The sequence below is a fragment of the Pelodiscus sinensis genome, chromosome 11 (assembly GCF_049634645.1).
Source record: "Pelodiscus sinensis isolate JC-2024 chromosome 11, ASM4963464v1, whole genome shotgun sequence".
Taxonomy (NCBI): Eukaryota; Metazoa; Chordata; order Testudines; family Trionychidae; genus Pelodiscus; species Pelodiscus sinensis.
The window spans coordinates 32,335,097-32,352,602 of record NC_134721.1 but is presented as its reverse complement, the minus strand read 5'-3'; the positions used below and the strand labels follow the sequence as shown (position 1 = coordinate 32,352,602).

General features: G+C 58.8%; 1 protein-coding gene across 3 annotated transcripts; it reads right to left on the bottom strand.

Moving 5' to 3' along the window:
• Window positions 1-71: 71 nt before the first annotated feature.
• SLC29A2 (solute carrier family 29 member 2) lies at window positions 72-16,319 on the bottom strand. Of its 3 annotated transcripts, none has more exons than XM_075938973.1 (13): window positions 15,229-15,606; window positions 9,423-9,531; window positions 8,352-8,433; window positions 7,873-8,048; window positions 7,086-7,225; window positions 6,470-6,604; window positions 6,152-6,249; window positions 5,738-5,822; window positions 5,210-5,415; window positions 4,856-4,961; window positions 4,594-4,679; window positions 4,202-4,401; window positions 72-198 (listed from the first exon to the last, which is right to left on the bottom strand). In XM_075938973.1, the coding sequence occupies exons 2-13, from the start codon at window positions 9,449-9,451 to the stop codon at window positions 192-194; spliced, it is 1,350 nt and encodes a 449-aa protein (XP_075795088.1). In that variant the 5' UTR covers window positions 9,452-9,531; window positions 15,229-15,606; the 3' UTR covers window positions 72-191. The 3 variants fall into 3 exon arrangements, with proteins under 3 accessions (XP_075795088.1, XP_075795089.1, XP_075795087.1); XM_075938974.1 differs by lacking the exons at window positions 72-198; window positions 15,229-15,606 and adding exons at window positions 2,136-3,851; window positions 16,211-16,319; XM_075938972.1 differs by lacking the exon at window positions 72-198 and adding an exon at window positions 2,136-3,851 and having other exon boundaries at window positions 15,229-15,591.
• Window positions 16,320-17,506: the final 1,187 nt, after the last annotated feature.

Here is a 17,506-nt window from a genome sequence, read left to right as displayed (position 1 = left end):
TCCTAGCAGTAAAGACACGGACATTAAACCTTTTCTCGGAAGCATACACACACACACTGCCCTGACCATCGGCTGACAGTGCCCCCCCCCCCACACACAGTTGGAGAAGCTCATTGCGGCGAAGCCGGTGAGGATGGGGTCCACATCGCACAGGATGTCAACCCTGCACAGCAGGATGGTGTTGATGGCCCTCACCACCTGCAGGAGACAAGCAGGGAATCACAGGGTTGCCCAGGCCCTTGGGAGTTCCCCAAGCCCAACTGTTCCCACACATCATGACCTACCCCAATTTACCCCATCCCCTGGCATGCTTTGTGAAGGCTGGACTAACAACCCTTGCAGAGAGGGAGCTTCCACCCCCCTTCCCTAGGGAACCCCATCCCAGCAGTTACAACCGCTGCTGCATGACCACAGCCCCAGGGGTCGCTCTCCCCATGTCAAACTGGTTCCTGATGGAGCAGTAGCTGTCCAGCGTGGTGAGCTTCCAAATAGTGATGGCGACCTGCTTCTGAAGGGAGATGGCAGGTGTGGCGGCAGGTTGGGGTTCCCCCGCCTCCTGCACCCCCGTAGTGGCACGAACAGACTCCACCAGCCAGTAGAATAGAGGGTGTTTATTGCTTCTCCAGGATACAGCACAGCATAGATGCAATCCGGTTACAGGGCAGGCCTAGGATGCCTCAGCCCCCCTAGAGATGGGGGAGACTGGGCCCCTAAATCCCAGCCCGTTGCTTTGGCTGCTTTCTCCATGATTCCAGACAGAGACCTCCAAATGTCCCTTCTAGCCCTGCCCCCCAGCTAGGGGCTGCACTCCGCCTTCCTTCCTTTGATCCTCTCTCTGGGAGGTAACCGGTCAAACAGGTTACCTCCCTGTCCCATCAGCTACTCTGCTGGGCCATAGTACAGACAGCAGCCCGTGGGGGTCACCCACAGCCCCAGCCTAGCAACCAGCAAAGTACCAACACTACATCACAGTGGGTCACACGTGGGTGTCTCCAGGGAGGTGTCCTTCCACATGTGGAAATTCTGGAGCCACTGCTGGTTGTCCCATTGTTCCATGGCGATGCGGTCCCATCAGTTGGAACTGGTGTCCCGTCGCCAGAAGCAGCGGTGCATGGTGTGCAGGGGAGGCTGTGAGGAGCTGTGCTGCATGAGCAGCACAGAAAGAGATGAGATGCCCCGCATGGAGAGGCAGGTCCTGTTCCAGCAGAGCCATGAGGGCAGCCTGCAGTAACTACAAGAGGTCCGGCTCTATGCCTGGAGTGCTGTGGTGTCTGCAAGGGCAACCAGAGCACGCAGTGAGATGAATTTGCTGTCCCTCAAGGAGGTAGGCAATGGAGAAGACCCTGAGACAACTGTACCAGGAGGGGGGGGGGTCCTCTTTAAGCACATGCTTCAGGAAGCCACTCCAGGAAGTGAGTGCTGTCCTGATGCCCTGCCAGAATTGCTTCTGGGGGGATTTAAATGCGAGTCAGGCTCCAATGAGTGTGGATGCTCTATTTCGAAATAGCTCTGTGCAATTTCAAAATAAGCGTGTAGTGTAGATGTGCCCTGAGGCTACAGAGGAGGGACGTGGAGGATTATGCATCAGGGAAAAAACTCCTTTCCTGACACTTGCAGGTGATCAGCCAAACCCCAGAAGTAAGAGATTTGATTAGTCAGTGTCAGGCCTAGATCTAGGGAGCCGTGTGGGTGTCTGGGCTGTAGTCTGATTAGAGCTGACTAGGGACAGAACTGCTCCTTGGCAACTGGCTGCTAGGAGGAGGGATAAGCCCAGGGGTTAGCTAACCCTTCCACTAGATGGCGGGAGTGTATAATGTAAATAATTCACACTGAATAGCCCTGGATCTGCATGGTCCAGAGACACTTGCTCCTACCCAGTGTAGGGAGTAGAGGCAACAAGGGTACTGGGAGAAGGGGAAGCTTTTTACATATATAATGATACACGCACCCCTCTTCTCCCTGTAGTAACTTAGGCAAAACCAGCAGCTCTAATTCAATTTGACTCCCTAGCAAATCTGATCAGGATGGGGTGGAGGGTGAGATGGGGGCTGCTTACCCTTGGTTTCCCAGTTCCATGCCCCTCCCCATCCCCCATGACCAAAGCAGGGAGTTAACAGAGAGGCCAAGACAAATCCTTGTAGAAAACCCACATCACTTTTATTGAAAAAATAAAAAACAAAACTCATTTAAGAGAGACCAAAGCAGCCAATGGAATTAAATAAACCAGCCACCCCAGCCCCACTCAGACGATAAAACTAAAGGGAAAATGCTTTGTTTTCATGGGGATTTCTAGAGCACCCACCAAGAGGGTATTTAAGAGGTCCACAAAATGAACTGCATACGTCCTGGTGCCCTGTGCAGAGCAGGGCAGTGCTAATTCTCCATTGTAGAGATGGGAACATTGAGGCACAGAGAGGCTAAGGGACATGCTCAAGGTCACAGAGGGAATCCAGGGCACAGCAGGGAACTAAACCCAGGTCTGCTGAGTTGCCAGACCTGCCTTTGGGGCCACCCTGGAGTTCCTGGTGGCATTTTGCTAGCAGCTGGGGAGGCCTACTGATGACTTTTAGGAGAAATCACTCTTGACTCAGAGGTCCAAGGTTTGTACGCAGAAAGGGGTGGATCTAAACAGGATAAAGTCCTACAGTGGAGAGAAGAACTTGGGGAGGGAAACAAAGGGGCAGAGGTTCTAGTGGAGAAATTAACCCTTTATGCACTAGAGAGTTAACAACAAAAGAGATTTCTTCCCTTTTTTGTGCGCTGCAGCAGGCAGTGCCCCAGGGTGCTGGTGGGAGGGGATGTGCCAGCCCTAGGGATGCCAATGGAGAGCTGGCTGCCAGCTCATAGGGACTTGGGCCAGCCAGGCTTGAGGGAAGGAAGCCCCTTATCCAGGCCCTGAGATTACTGTCCTTCAGCACCTTCCGGCACGGGACTCCAAAGTGCTGTACAAATGCTGACTAGCTCCATAGGGAAACGGAGTTACTGAATCATGTGACTGGTTCTCAGCCCCTTCCCAAGCCCAACCTAGACCCCAAGAGTCCTGGCAGAGCTTGCTCCAACTACTGTTGCGCTCTCCAAGTGGGGGTTGTGAGGTTATTTTGTGGGGGAGTTGCAAGCTCTCAGCCTCCACCCCCCAAACCTCACGTCACCTCCAGCATTTATAATAGTGTTAAATACATTTTTAAAGTATTTTAATGTGTGTGGGGGGGTCTCGCACAGGGGCTCGTAGTGTAAAAGGGATCACCAGTACAAGAGTGTGAAAACCCCTAACCTAAAGCACACCAGGCACTGTACGGAACAGACATGATAGAGCTGACCCAAAAGAACTTACAATCAGTTGGTCAGCACCCTTTACATCAACTCTTTCTTCTCCCTCCCCGCCCAGTCTATAGACATTCCTGTTGCTGCAATTCTTATAGAGTGGTGGAGCAGAAAGGGCTGGAGGGATGAGTCCTGGTGGGGTATCTGCCTTGCAGCGGGGTGGGGAGCAGCCGCAAGGCACTAATCTTTACACCCACCAAGCTGAGATGATGCCCATTGAAAGAAAAGGGGAAGTCAGGGGCGGTGGGAGGTACCAATCCCTCTCCTATGCAGAGCTCCGCATCCCGCCAATCCTTTGCTGAGGTCCCCCCAATTCACCACCCTATTCCAAGCACTCCAGTTTGATGGGGTGCACTCAGCCGTGCCCCTGGAGATGGTGGATGCCGCAGGAAGAGGAGGGGATGGATCTGAGGGGTCCTTACAGCAGGGCCTTGAGGAGAAAGGAGAGCCCTGCCCCGCACGACAGCCCTAGTGCCAGGAAGAAGGTCATGATGGCTCCAGCCAGCTCACTCTCCTTTGGCAAGACCCGCCTATGGGGCAAGAGAGGAGAGTGGGGTGAGCTCTACCCCTCCACTCCACCTGCATGCAGAGAAACCCAGCACTGACATGCAGCCACTTCTCAGGGGGGGCTGAGAGCTGTAGACATCAGAGCCCCTCTCCCCTTGCCGAGATGCCACTCAGAGCACGCTGGAAGAGCACCTCCTACAGCTCCCCCCAACCCCCGCAGGGCACTGGGGCCAGTATGGATTGCATGGCGAGGGCGCCCCTGAGAGACTTCCCCACATTCCCCGGCAGTGCAGCACAGCACCCGGATCAGGGCGCTCGGGCACTGCTTGGCGAGAGCGGTTCCTACAAGCGCCTGGCCCTGTCCAGCACTCACTTGGGGGCGAGGCACATGGTGAGCGAGACGAAGTAGCCATTGGAGAGGGAGAAGAGCAGCATGAAGATGATGAACCAGGCGTCCTGGCGGAAGAGCACGGGCAGGTGGGTGCGGGGCTCGGCCTGGCACAGCATCAGCAGGGGCACAAACAGGAAGCGCAGGCCCACCAGCAAGGGCAGCAGCCACAGCCTCTTCTCTGGCTGGAGAACAGCAAGACAGGGTGGTCGGAGTTGGGGAAAAGTCCTGAAATCATGGGCTAACTCCCCCTCCCCGACCCAGTGTAGGCTTGTGCCCCCCCATCTATTCCCCTCCGGGGCACACACCCCTCCAGGGGTCAGCGCAGAGCTTGGCAAGGCGCCGGCAGCCAGGCCCAGGCATGGCCCCCCACTCACCCAAAGGCAGTAGGAGGTGGCGCTGCGGCCCAGCCAATCCATCACGTTGAACAACAGGAAGCAGCAGACAGGGGTGAAGAATTCACCTATGTAGGGAGGAAGGTTGGGGAACAAAACATGAGCTTTCACCTCCAGGGGGCGCCTGCTCCAGCCCCGGGGCATCAGGGATCACCCCTGTATCCAGTGCCAGGGATTCACACCAGGAGCCCTGGCTCCCAGCCCCCCACATTCAAATCATGAGACCCCCATTCCCTGTACTCACGCCATTGCCTGCTCTCCGAGGTGCTGGTGACGGTGGCAGTGATGGCAGGGAACACAGACAGGGTGACAGTGAAAACCATGACAATGCAGAATGCCAGAAGCCAGATCTGCAGGGGGGTGGGAAGACAGTCAGAGCCAGCTGGGACCCACCTCACACAGCCCCTTAATGAGATGCTGCTGTCTCCAGGGGGAAAGGCAGGGTCTGTTTACTTAAGGATCCCAGCACTGAGATGCAGCCACCTCTGGGATTGGGCCTGGGAACTGTTTATACAGGGAGCTGCTGCCTGGTGCTGAGATGCAGGGGTATTGAGGCTCTATATAGCGTACTGCAGTGACTTTTCTACCGCCCCCTTACCTTTTGGAGCACACTGAACACTGATGGTCTCTCAGGTCCTGGTCCCCCCTTCGGGGCACTGGTGGCTCTCCCACTGTGCAGAGCAGAGGCTCCCTTCCCGGAGCACTCCTGATCGATCTCCAACGTCTTGACTGTCCCATTGGCCATTTCTAGAATTGGCTTCTCTGGGCCCTGTGGCCCCTCCAACTGGTCCCCATTCTGCTCCTCTGGGGGACAGGGAAGAGAGACAGTGAACAGGGATTCCACAGGCCTACAGCTAGCCTGGGCACATCCAGGGCTTGAACCCCACCCAGGGCCATGGGGGGGGGGGGCCCAGGGCCGTGCGAGGGGGGTGCCCAGGGCCTGCGTGCAAGGTGTCAGCCAGCACGTGGGCATGCAAGGAACCAGGGCAGGATGGGTGAGCACAGCACATGGGCATGGGTGGCCTTACCTGCCCACCCTGTCCAGCAATGAACCCTCCCCCGCAGTGGGGGCAGGGAGGTGTCCCCTGCAGCAAAGGGACACATAATTCCCCAGGGCCTCACGTACCAGAGCTCAGAAGCCCAGCCTTGGTCTCCAACTCATTGCATGGGTCACGCTGGCAACTCCACTCCAGGTAGTGCTGGAAGAAGGCCTGAAGGAGGCGACAGGACAGGAGGGGTCTGTGGAAAGGGCACACATCTGACCCCAGAGCACCACACCCATGCCACTTCAATCCCCCCTTGCTAATAGACCACCCCCAGGCTGCTAGACACGGTTCTGCCTCCAAACAGCGGCCCCAGCCCCAGCCTCCTCCCAGCTGGGTGCACTGCTAGGACACTGCTTTTATAGGCCCCTAACTCCCAGGGGCTTGGCAAAGACCTGCCCTCACACCTGCTGCGTCTCCTGCTGGCTTGGAGCCATCGCCCCCTAGAAGGGAAGTGCCTATGCCCCATTCCCTACCGCAGTGGTACCGCATCTCACCATTCGGGGCAGCATCAGGTAGCAGACAATGGAGATGAGGGTCCCAGCACAGGGGGTGATGAAGTAGCTCAGGGCAGACGTCTGGGCATTTGCGCCACCTGAAACAGCCAGCACAGCACATGGAGCCCATCCGGCACTATGGGGCGCTGACCCCAATGTCCTGGTGCAGCAGTGGGGGTGGGGAGAGGTGCTGCAGCAACAGGGGGACTCCGTTGGGGGCACTCACTCCATACAGTCAGTGCAGTGTTGGGAGGGGGCCACGCTGCACAGAGCAGGGTAGGGGCTGCGGATGCCAAGGGGGAGCCCCATCATACTCACTAGCCATGGACAGCAGCATGGCACTGGCGGCGAAGGTCCCGGCCATGCCTTGGCCACTCAGGAAGAGGGTGCTGTAGCTCTGGGGCAGGGTGCCCAGTTGCCCGAACAGGGTGCCTTGCAGGATGGCGCAGAACGCTGAGTAGACACACAGTGGGTCAGAGCAGTCCCTACCACAGAGGCACCCCCTGCAGAGCCCACTGCCTTGGGGGGAGGGGCACTGAGCCCAGTTCAGGGCCTTGGCAGGACAATCAGAGCAGATGCTGTGGGGTGCCAGGCCCAGCAGCATCTCCCCACCAACTCTTAGCTTCCCTCTCCCGCAAAAATTACACCAGCCCTCTCCGCTCGCCCCCACCTATCAGTCTCAGCTGCGCCTCCCACATGGAAGTGAAGCACTGGCTGCGCGACCCAGGCAAGGAACCCCCAGCCGCAGAAGGGAGCGGATCTTCCCCATCGATGGATGGCGGAGAGCACTGAGAGTCTCTGCACTGGGCTACGTAGGGCACAAGGAAGGGGGAATCTTTGCAGCCCCATTCCCTGCCCTCCCCAGCCAGCCAGCTCCCTGGGGACCCCCAGGGGAAAGCCCCCATGTCCCATTCCCTGCCCGGGTGCTACTCACAGCTAATGAACCACACTGAGCCCATGGTGATGGAGAAGAAGCAGTGGGGAGGCATTTCTATCTTGACCAGCACAGTGGTGAGGATGAAGAGCAGGAGGATGCCGGCCATGCTGCTGAGGATCCGCACCTTGTCTGGGATGCTGTGGCGGGGGAGGGCAAGTCAGAGTCTGAGGGTCTAACCCTTTGGGGCTGACTGGGGACGGGGGGGAGCTGCTCAGCAGGACCACAAGGGTGCGCAGGGGGAGAGGGACCGTCTGGCTTCCCTGCTGGCTCCCGAGGTGGGGTTGGAGCTCTGGGGTTGCTTATAAAGTGCCCTTCCCCCTCCTCCTGATGAGGCTGTCAGGGGTAGAAGCTGCTGCAGGGGGTCAGGGCTGAGAGCCCCATGGGCACCAACTTTCCCTCCAGCCAGGGGTGCTCAACCCTTCCTTCCGCCCAGATGCTGCCCCTGCTCTTCCCCTTTCCCCAAAGCCCTGCCCCCACTGCCTCTTCCCCATGACATGCCCCATCCCAGCTCCTCCCACCCGCTCCCCGAGCTTCCGGAATCTTGGGAATCAGCTGTTGGCACAAGTGGGGGAGGGCGCGGGAGGAGTTGGTCAGCAGGGCCACCAGCGGCCAAGGGGAAGGGGGAACGTGGCTGCCGGTGAGTGCAGAGCACTAATTTCTCCCTATGGGTGCTCCAGCCCTGGAGCATCAGCTGATCTGGGAGGGGGGGAGGGAAATGCCCTGGGTTGGGACTGCAGGCTGTGGCTCAGGACTGAGAGGCACTGGCAGGACCGAGGTCTCTCACCATTGGTACAGGAAGGAGTTCAGCAGGGTGAAGAGCAGCAGCGGGAGCTGCGACAGCAGCGTCAGCCAGTTGTTGAAGTTGAAGTTATCCTGGGCTGGGTCCAGCTGGGCCCCAGAGCTGTTGCCCACCAGGCCCACAAACAAGCTGTCCCCCATGGTGAGCCGGGCCTGGAAATACTACAGGGTAGAGAGACGAATGAGATGGGGCTGCAACCCTGCCATCCACACAGCCCTGGGGGCACCTCCCCCAGGCCCTGGCAAGATCCCCTCATACAGGGCTGCACCCCTGTCCTGTGCGCTACAGCAGAACTATGAACCCCTGGCTCCCCAGTACTCTCCCCCCTTAGCCCAGAACCTCACTTCCCCTCCCCTTCTGTTCTCTCCCCCTAGTACTGTGTCTGCCTCTCGCCTACCCCAGACCCCCATTCCCCTCCCCCCAGCACCCCACCATCCCTTGCCCCCGAACCTCAGGGTCAGTACCGGGATGGCCGTGATGAAGAAGTTCCAGGGCAAGAGGGTGCCCAGACCCAGGATGAAGAAGATGATTCCCACAGCATGATACCTGGAGGAGAGACACCATCACCAGGGAACAAGGTTTTCCCCCTCCAGGGGCACTGGCTCTGATCCAGCCCCCAGGGCATTTCCCCTTTATGGGCTCAGTCTTGGTGGCAAATTCAGCTTCTGATCAGCCAACACACTTGCCTCCCATGGGGTCCTGGATTGGGGATGGTTGTTTCCATTTAGGACCAGCTATGTGGGGTGCTGGGACTAGAATCCTCAGATTAACCCACCTCCAACCCAGGCACCTGGTGAGCACACAGCCAGCCCCTCCCCCACTCTGGCACCCTTCCCCCCTGTGCCACCTTTTTCCTGGCTCTGCTGCTCACACCTGGACATGTACGTTTCTTTCCCAGCCTGGAGAGCTGCAATTCTTCACCCTCAAGTTGCACCCAGCGCGGGATGGGGTGTGGACTGCACATTGCCTTGTCACAGAGCTGAGGACAGAACCCGGAGTCCTGGCTCCCGGCCACCCCTGCTCTAACACTAATGCCACTGCCCTTGCTCTGCAGTCATTTCTCATTCACATCAGGGAACAATGACTGCATAGCCACTGGAGGCCCCCTGCCAGCACAGTAGTGGCAGTGGTTTATGCTCCAACCAGATGGGGGAATGGCCTGGTTCAGGACTCAACCCCTCCTCCTGCCCCCACCATGGGCGGGTTCAGGGAGTGTGAGCGCCTTGCAGTTACAGAGTAGGCAAGGTGCATAGCAGAATCCTCCCCCATCTGCCCAGGACCCCAGTCTGCTCCTTTACTTCAAGGGTTTCTGTGGGCCTTCTCCTCTCCAACGCCCCCGCCACAGCCCACACACAAACCTAGCACAGAGATACCTGGCCTCCAACCCCAGCTGCAGGCTCTGACTCACCTGATCCCCACAGGGCTCAGCCCATGGGGCATGGTGTTCCCAGACAACATCCCTGCTGGGGCAGAACTCCACTCCCACCTAGAGGGTGCCCAGAGTCCGTTGTTAGCAAAGGGGAACTGCCACTCACCGGTCCTTGGGCGTGTCCAGTCGAGTCATCTGGCTGCAGGGGGGGACGTCTCCAGACCTTGTGGGGAAGGAGGGGGCAGAAGACAGCCCTGGCTGGTTCCCTGCAGCACCTAGAACACAACACTCTGAATAACCAGCTTGGGAGCAGCTCTCACCTACCCACCTGCCCCAGGGACAGAAAGTCCCAAGCTGTGGAGGGGGGGAATGGATGTAAAGAGAAACTTGTCCATACCGGGGCCTTGCAGGGAGGCTCCCCTCTCTGCTGTGCAAGACAGAGGACTGACAGCTCCAGGAACAGAAACCACACCCCTGGGTACCCACGTTCCCACCGATAGCCAGGAGAGATCCCAGGAGTGCAGGCTCACAGCCCACCCCACAGAGCTGGGGCACGACCCTGGGTGTTTCCCCAACTCACTAGATCCCTCCTCAAGCCAGGAATAAAACGCAGAAGATCTGGCTCCAGAGTGCCCCTCACTGAGCTCTCTGCAGCACAGCACTGGGGCACTGGAACCAGCACAGGGATGGGAGGGCACCCCCATGCGCTCCCTGCAGCATAGCACCCCATCACGCAGAGGGGCACTGCAGCCAGCGCTGATGCCTTGGCGAGAAAGCTCCTGCTGAGGCAGCGCCCCTTGCTGCCAAGCGGGGGCATTGGGCCAGCAGTGACTGGGGGAGGAGCGGCACAGGCAACACCCCAGCACCAGGCCTGCTTGTGAGATTCTGCACTGGACGTGCCTCCATCTCCAGCAGCAGGGCACCTCGGTGCAGGGCAAGAGCGTGGTGAGTCCAGGGCAAGAGGGGAGGGACTCGGTGCCTCCCAGAGCTGAGTGCTGGCCTGGCTTTATTCCATACACAGCTCCCATTACCTACCGGCAGGGAACTTGACCAGCCACAAGCCCCTGGCCTAGCCGGAGGGCCCTGGGGCCCTGCCTTTGCCCGACCAGCTCACACACAAAGGAGCGTCCCAGCCTCACGTTTGTTTGCTGTGGAGGTGATGAGGCTACAAGCAGCGCGTGCAGGTGTCAGTGGGCTGGAGGCAAAGGTGAAGGAGACCAGTGCGCTGCTGCAGAGGGGGGCGTATGCTCCCAGCCCAGTTTCCAGTGCGACTCTCAGCCTGTCCTTCTGGCCCTGCACTGTGCTAAGCAGCAGGCACATGGGTGCAGAGAAAGGAACTGGCTGGGGGGCTGTAGGGGGAGGTGCACGCTCACAGCTGGGCTCCTGGTAGGGCTTCGAGCAGCCACCACACTGGCTCATGGAAACAGCAGGCACATGGTGTCCCCATGGCACCTGGCCCTGTGGGGAAGGGAACAGCAGGGGGTCTTCACGCATCGCTGATGTTGCCTGAATGCAGCCCCCCGCCCCCAGCCACAGCTTCCTTTGGCCAGGAACAGAAGCAGCACAGAGCAGGTCCAGATAACCAATTGAATCTGGGACTGCCCAGCCCAGGGCCCCCAACTGGCGCTCTCAGCCTGGAGCCCTCCCCATCCCCTTGACACTCCCCTCACACCCCCCCAAACCCGTTCCCTCAGCCCCTCTTCACCCCAGGGGCTCCTGCCCTAACTCATGTGCCCCCCACATTCTCAGCCTGGTGCCCCCCCATGGGGATTGTGATTCAACAGTACCTGAAACAAATGTAAGTTACTTTTCCCCTGGTTGGCAAGGGAAAGGGATTGGGTTTTCCTCTGACCAGCTACAACAAGGCATCACTTCAGCTTGCGCCAGCTGCACTGAAGGTTACAACAAACAGGAGACTTGTCTGCACTTGAAATTTACCACCTTTTCTTCCAGGCTACTCAGCCAATGGTTGAACTAGAAGCATCAGACTGAACTACAGGCAGTCCCCGACTTAACGCTGATCCGACTTACGTCGGATCCGCAGTTACGAACGGGCTTCCCCGGAGGACACGGACTGCGGGACCTCGCGGTCCTGCCGCCCGTGTACTCCGGGGCTTTCTCCACGTCTCCCTGGTCTGCAGACCAGGAAGACGTGGAACAAAGCCGCGGGGGGGCTCGGGCAGCGAGGCAGCCCAGGCGTGCCTGGGCTGCCTCGCTGCCCGAGCCCCCCCGCGGCTTTGCAAAGCCTCGGGGAAGCCGGCAGCGGAGGAGCCCAGGCGCGCCTGGGCTGCCTCGCTGCCCGAGGCCCCCCCCCCCCCCAGCAGACTAGGCTTTTCTCCAGACGCCTGTGGCAGAGCAGCTGGGGCGCTGCCGGTTGGTCCCGCAGCGCCGCTCTGGGCTCTACTGGACCAACCGGCAGCACCCCAGCTGCTCTGCCCCAGGCGTCCTGATTCAGCCGCTGCTGGTCAGTTTCAGCAGCGGCTGAATCAGGACGCCTGGGGCAGAGCAGATGGGGTGCTGCTGGGTTGGTCCAGTAGCGCCGAGGAGCGGCGCTACTGGAGCAACCCAGCAGCACCCCAGCTGCTCTGCCCCAGGCGTCCCCAAGTCAGCTTCTGCTTAAACTGACCAGTGCTGACTACAGGAAGCCTGAGGCAGAGCTGCTCTGCCCCGGGCTTCCTGGAATCAGCTACTGATCAGTTTCAGCAGCAGCTGATTTGGGGACGCCTGGGGTTCTTAAGTTGATTCTGTATGTAAGTCAGAACTGGCGGTCAGTTTCAGCAGCGGCTGAATCTGGACGCCAGTTCCGACTTACATACAGATTCAACTTAAGAACAAACCTACAGTCCCTATCTTGTACATAACCCGGGGACTGCCTGTACAGAATTCCATAGGCAGGGTTGACACTTTTCCATTTTAAGACGGGTGCTATGTTACATGCCTGAAACTTTACCAGACTTTAACCAGACAGGCTGAATTTTCACACATAGGCAGCAGGCCAATTTTTTTAGGACATTTTTTCCCCAAAACAGCTCCACCCTTTCTGAGAATAAGGTTACAGCACAAGACATGCTTTTGGCCTCCTGTGTGAATACATGCCCCAAAACATGTATATTGTGGAATCTTTTCTTTGGCTCTAGCACCCCGATGCTTTGCAGTGGGACTTGATTTTGGCAGGATGGGCTGTGTGCCAGGGCCATGCCTTTTGCAATACCCATAAAACTGGAAAATATTGCAGCTCATGGGTGCTCTGAAGAGACACACTAGAACCTAACTAACATTTCCAAGAGCCCATCCTTACTGAGCATGCTCCATCACCAGAGAATTCTCCCTTCAGCTCAGGCTTGTGGGGCTAAGCCAGACTTTTCCCTGTAAGGACTGCCTGGAGCCGAGCATTGGAACTGAGAGCCCCTATTTCGTGTGCTGCCAATGAGTCCCTTGGCGGCACCCAGGCAGCACAGAGGAGGAAACTGTCCTATTCAAATACAGAGGGGACAAGATCAAGACCACGGAGAGGGAATGAAGGAGACTGGGACAAGGGACTTGGATCAGAAGTCTGAGGCAGGGGCACTGGAACAGTTTTTATAGTGAGGGTACCGAGAGCCATTGGACCAAACACCTTGAATATAATGGAAACCACTTCAAGCCATGGCCCTAGTTCCAGCACCTGTGGTCTGAGAAGTGGAGCGTGGGACTGACTAGGTGAGGTGAACGGGAGGGGGACAGGTTGGAGGGGAAGGGACAGAAGGGGGTCAATCTTGGGGGAAAAAGGGGTAAGAGACTCTGTGCCCCTAGACTGCACTCCTCACTAGAGATCCCTGGTTCTGCTAACAGCTGAGGAATGGTGAGACAGCTGTGAAATATTCCATCCCTCTGGGGCGCATAAAAGAGAACAACCTATTCCAGTTTTCAATTACTCCATTAGTTTAAGAGGGAGGGACTCTCTGCTGATTAACCATGCTAGGGCACCGGTTCGGGAGAGCGGGGGAGGAGGCAGCAGCAGCGCATACTGGCACCAAGCTTGCTTTTTCTCCTGTTCCCTTGACAATAAAGGAGCAAGGGGAAAGTACTTGGATTCTGTGCATGCCTCTCACTCCTAGCTGGTGAAGGAAGGAGCAGAGGAGTAATTCATGGAATCCAAGTACTTTCCCCTCACTCCCTTATTATCAGGGGAACGTGAAGAAAAGCAAGTCCTGGTAGGCATGGCTGCTGCCCTCCGCGCCCCACACCCAGTCTCCTGAAATGGCACTCTCAGAACCATGAGTTTTGGGTGTCAATAGGATGCCACAAGAGAATCTGCATTTTTAAAAACCAAGCAAATTACAACCAAACGCCTATGTGAAAAGACCATTGGCAAGGTTGGAAAGCCAAGCACTCAGACCTTAGGAAGCACCAGAATTAAGGTTACCTAGTTCTGCCCCTCATGCATATGCAGTTGCTAGAGTCTTTAATCACGGTATGTTTTCCCACACAAGCCCCTGCCTCATTCAGCAGATAGGCCGGACCTGCTCTATGGATGAGTTAGGTGGGTGCAGTGAAGGAGGCGGTTTGTGGGACCTTGCTGCCCTTGTTGCAGCAGTTGGCAGGTGAGCAGTGGAGGCAGAGGCTGCAGGATGAGAAAGGAGGGGCTTGTGATTCAGGCTGAAGAAGGCTGCCCTCGAGCATATGGGCCCGATCCCTGCCTCTGTCACCAAGTCCTGTGTACTGCTAGGCAAGTCACATTACCCAGCCATTAGTTATGGCTAATGGTAGGTTCCTCGATTTCTGGGTGGTTGGAATTGAGAGCCTGGGGCATGGCCTGCAGAAGTGTTGAGCACTCCCGCTGCACCTGAAATCAGTGAAAGGGAGGCTGTGGACACACATTTTGTTACATAATGTGAATGGCACTGAAGAAACAGATTCTAGCTAACTCAAGCTGAGTACCCAAAATTAGTGAATACGCTTAACCTTCCTCTCTAAGTGCCCCAGCTGTTACATTGGGGGAGCGGAGGGGTCTTTCACTTACAGGAGCACTGAGAAGATAAATGTATTAACATTTGCCCTTGAAAAGGCCCGGAGGAAATCAGGGTGGGGTGGGTGGTGTAACAAAGAAGAAAGCCTGGGTCATCCACTGAACAGTGGGGGAAACAAAATATTGAAGAGATGCTTGTTCAAATGGCCAGTGCTCAACTGAGGGCTGAATGAAGCAAGGTCCCGAGGGGGGAAATAGTCTGCGGTCATGGAGTTAAAGCCACAAGGCAGACGCACACCAGGGCTGGCTGCTTCCACTCAGAGGGGGTGTATTGCTTTGGTGCTGGAGGTCTTGTTAAAGTGATGTGCCCAGAGGTGTTTTACACCAGACATCTAGCACCCATAGGGTGTCCTGTTAATTGACAGTTCATTTAAACAGCATTTCCTCAGTTTTACTCTGGGAAGAAAAACACCAGCACTTCGTCTGCATAATACGCGCTATGTTACCCCCACCCCCAACATCATGCACACATTCTGCAGCCAACAGCCCCCTTTCACTCCACACACCTGACACCCCTTATTCCCCCCAAACTTACAGGAGGGGAAAACATCCACCACAGTCCAGCCCCCACTCCAAAGACTCCCAAACATGGCACCCAACTGCCCCACTGAGGCACCCCGCCCAACCAGACCCCTCTCCCCACAACCCAACGACCCCCAGCAGAGCACCTCCCCTCTGTCTCCGGGGGAAATACCTCTGCACCACATCCAAGGCAAAGGGGGGGCTGCCCCTTCCCCCAAGACACTCAGGGAATCTGGCCAGTGCGACCCCGGGTGAAAAGGAAACCGCTACACGGCGGGGGCAGCGACTCGGCTACCGCGTAGCGCTGGGGAGGGGAGTCGGAACCGGTTCGCTCCCTTCGGCCCAGCCCCGCAGATGGTTCGGGAAGGTGCCGCGGAGCCGGCCGGGCCCTCCCCCAGCCGCACGGGGGCTCCTTGGCCCGGCAAGGCCGAGCCCGCCTCACCTGCTGGCGCGGCCCGCTCGCCACGCGGCGGCTGCGTGTCTGCGCCTGGGAGAGCCAGTGGCGCATCCACCGTCCCCGTCCCGGGGGAAGGGTCCGACCCCAGCGGCCTTGCCCGCCCGCCGGCCTGGCTGGGGGCCCCGAGACCTTCGCCTCGAGCGTCGAGCGTCAGCGCGAGCCACGGCCAGGCCCGCTCTGCGGCGCCGCGCGCACTGCCGGGAAAAGCCTTCCAAAGCCCCGCACGTAAATCCAGCACCCGCCGGCCCACGGGGGGGCGCAGAGGGGACGGAGGGTCCCTGCCCCTGCCAGGGCCCGGATCGCAGGGGGGGGGCCCTGCTCTGGGCGCTGCCCCCACCCGGGCCCGGATCGCAGGGGGGGGGCCCTGCTCTGGGCGCTGCCCCCACCCGGGCCCGGATCGCAGGGGGGGGGCCCTGCTCTGGGCGCTGCCCCCACCCGGGCCCGGATCGCAGGGGGGGTCCCTGCTCTGGGCGCTGCCCCCACCCGGGCCCGGATCGCAGGGGGGGGTCCCTGCTCTGGGCGCTGCCCCCACCCGGGCCCGGATCGCAGGGGGGGGTCCCTGCTCTGGGCGCTGCCCCCACCCGGGCCCGGATCGCAGGGGGGGGTCCCTGCTCTGGGCGCTGCCCCCACCCGGGCCCGGATCGCAGGGGGGGTCCCTGCTCTGGGCGCTGCCCCCACCCGGGCCCGGATCGCAGGGGGGGGTCCCTGCTCTGGGCGCTGCCCCCACCCGGGCCCGGATCGCAGGGGGGGGTCCCTGCTCTGGGCGCTGCCCCCACCCGGGCCCGGATCGCAGGGGGGGTCCCTGCTCTGGGCGCTGCCCCCACCCGGGCCCGGATCGCAGGGGGGTCCCTGCTCTGGGCGCTGCCCCCACCCGGGCCCGGATCGCAGGGGGGGTCTCTGCTCTGGGCGCTGCCCCCACCCGGGCCCGGATCGCAGGGGGGGTCCCTGCTCAGTGCCAGGCGCTCACCTCCTCTTGCTGCGCTTTCACTTGGAACTTCCCGTTCCCGCCAAATGCTGGAAACTGGAAAGGGGGCGGGGCCAGGCAGCATTGTCCAGTCCATAGCCCCCCCCTCCTCCCGTCACCCCCTCCTCCGGCCTTCCTTCACATCCCCCTCCCCTGCAACCTCCTGCCCACTCTAACTCCCCTGAGCACGCCTTCCCCGACACACACACTGCTCACTGTGGTTCAGGGACTCTGGGGAATTGAATCCCTGTCCTGGTCCACCCCTCTCCCTAGCTGGAGATCAGGCAATTTCCTTCTCCACTCGGTGCCTCAGTTTCCCCCCATCCAGACTGTGTGCTGTTTGGAGCCAGGGCTGACTCTCACTGTGTCCCTGCAGTGCCCATGGGGCCCCAGGTTCAGCTGGGCCTTGCTCTCTGCTTCCCACATCACAATCTGAGAAACGTGGGTCTGGAAGGAACCTTGTGAGTCATGTAGTCCAGCCCCCTGTGCTGCAGCAGGCTCCAGGAATCCTGACCATCCCAGACAGGTGTTTGTCCAAACTGATCTGAAAAGCCTTCAGTGATGGGGGTGCCACAACCTCCCTGGGGAACCTGTTGCAGGGCTTAACAAGGATTAGTAAATTTTCCCCAATGTCAAATCACAATCTCCCTTTTTGCAAACTTGTCCTGCCCGTGGTGGCCAAGAACAACAGCTTACCACCCTCTTCATAGCAGCCCCAAATGTAAGTGAATGTGGCTCTCTGGTCCTCCTTCTGTCATCTTTTCTCAAGACTAAACAGGCCCAACTTTTAAAAAACTTTTCTCACTGCACAGGAGTGCAAAACCTCTTCGTCTTTTCTCCAGCTTTCTTGTCATGTGGTTCTCAGAATCAGCACAGATCTACAGCTGAGATCTCCCCAGACCCCAGCATGGCAGGGCAGTAACCAGCCATGCCTTGCAGGCAACACTCCTGTTAATCAGTGCTGGGGCAACTCTCTTGACCACACACCCATGAGCAGGGCAGGGTGTCAGGACATTAGAAGGCATATGCACCCCAATGCGTGGCACCTAAAGCAGGGGTCCAGCCCCTCTGTACTCACCAGCTGCAGTGAGAAAGTCAGAGCAGCAAGACCCCAGCTCATTCTGCTCTCTTGGCAAGTTGTTCTGGGGAAGGGCAGGATTGCCCTCACACTCACCAACAGGAAGCAGAGTGGCATGGCTGGGGGAGCAGATCAAGCTGGACTGTGTTCCTCCACTTCCCCTGCCACTGCTGGTGGGTGCAGGGGGACCGATTGTGTCCCTCCCGTGTCTCCCCTCACCT

Excerpts from the sequence above, each read along its gene's own strand:
- SLC29A2 (XM_075938974.1), bottom strand. The coding sequence starts at position 16,304 with ATGGACTGGACAATGCTGCCTGGCCCCGCCCCCTTTCCAGTTTCCAGC. Across the intron at positions 4,680-4,855 it reads CTCGGAGAGCAGGCAATGGC|GTGAATTCTTCACCCCTGTC; the intron begins GTGAGTACAGGG and ends CTCCCTACATAG. Across the intron at positions 4,402-4,593 it reads CCACCTCCTACTGCCTTTGG|CCAGAGAAGAGGCTGTGGCT; the intron begins GTGAGTGGGGGG and ends GCTGTTCTCCAG.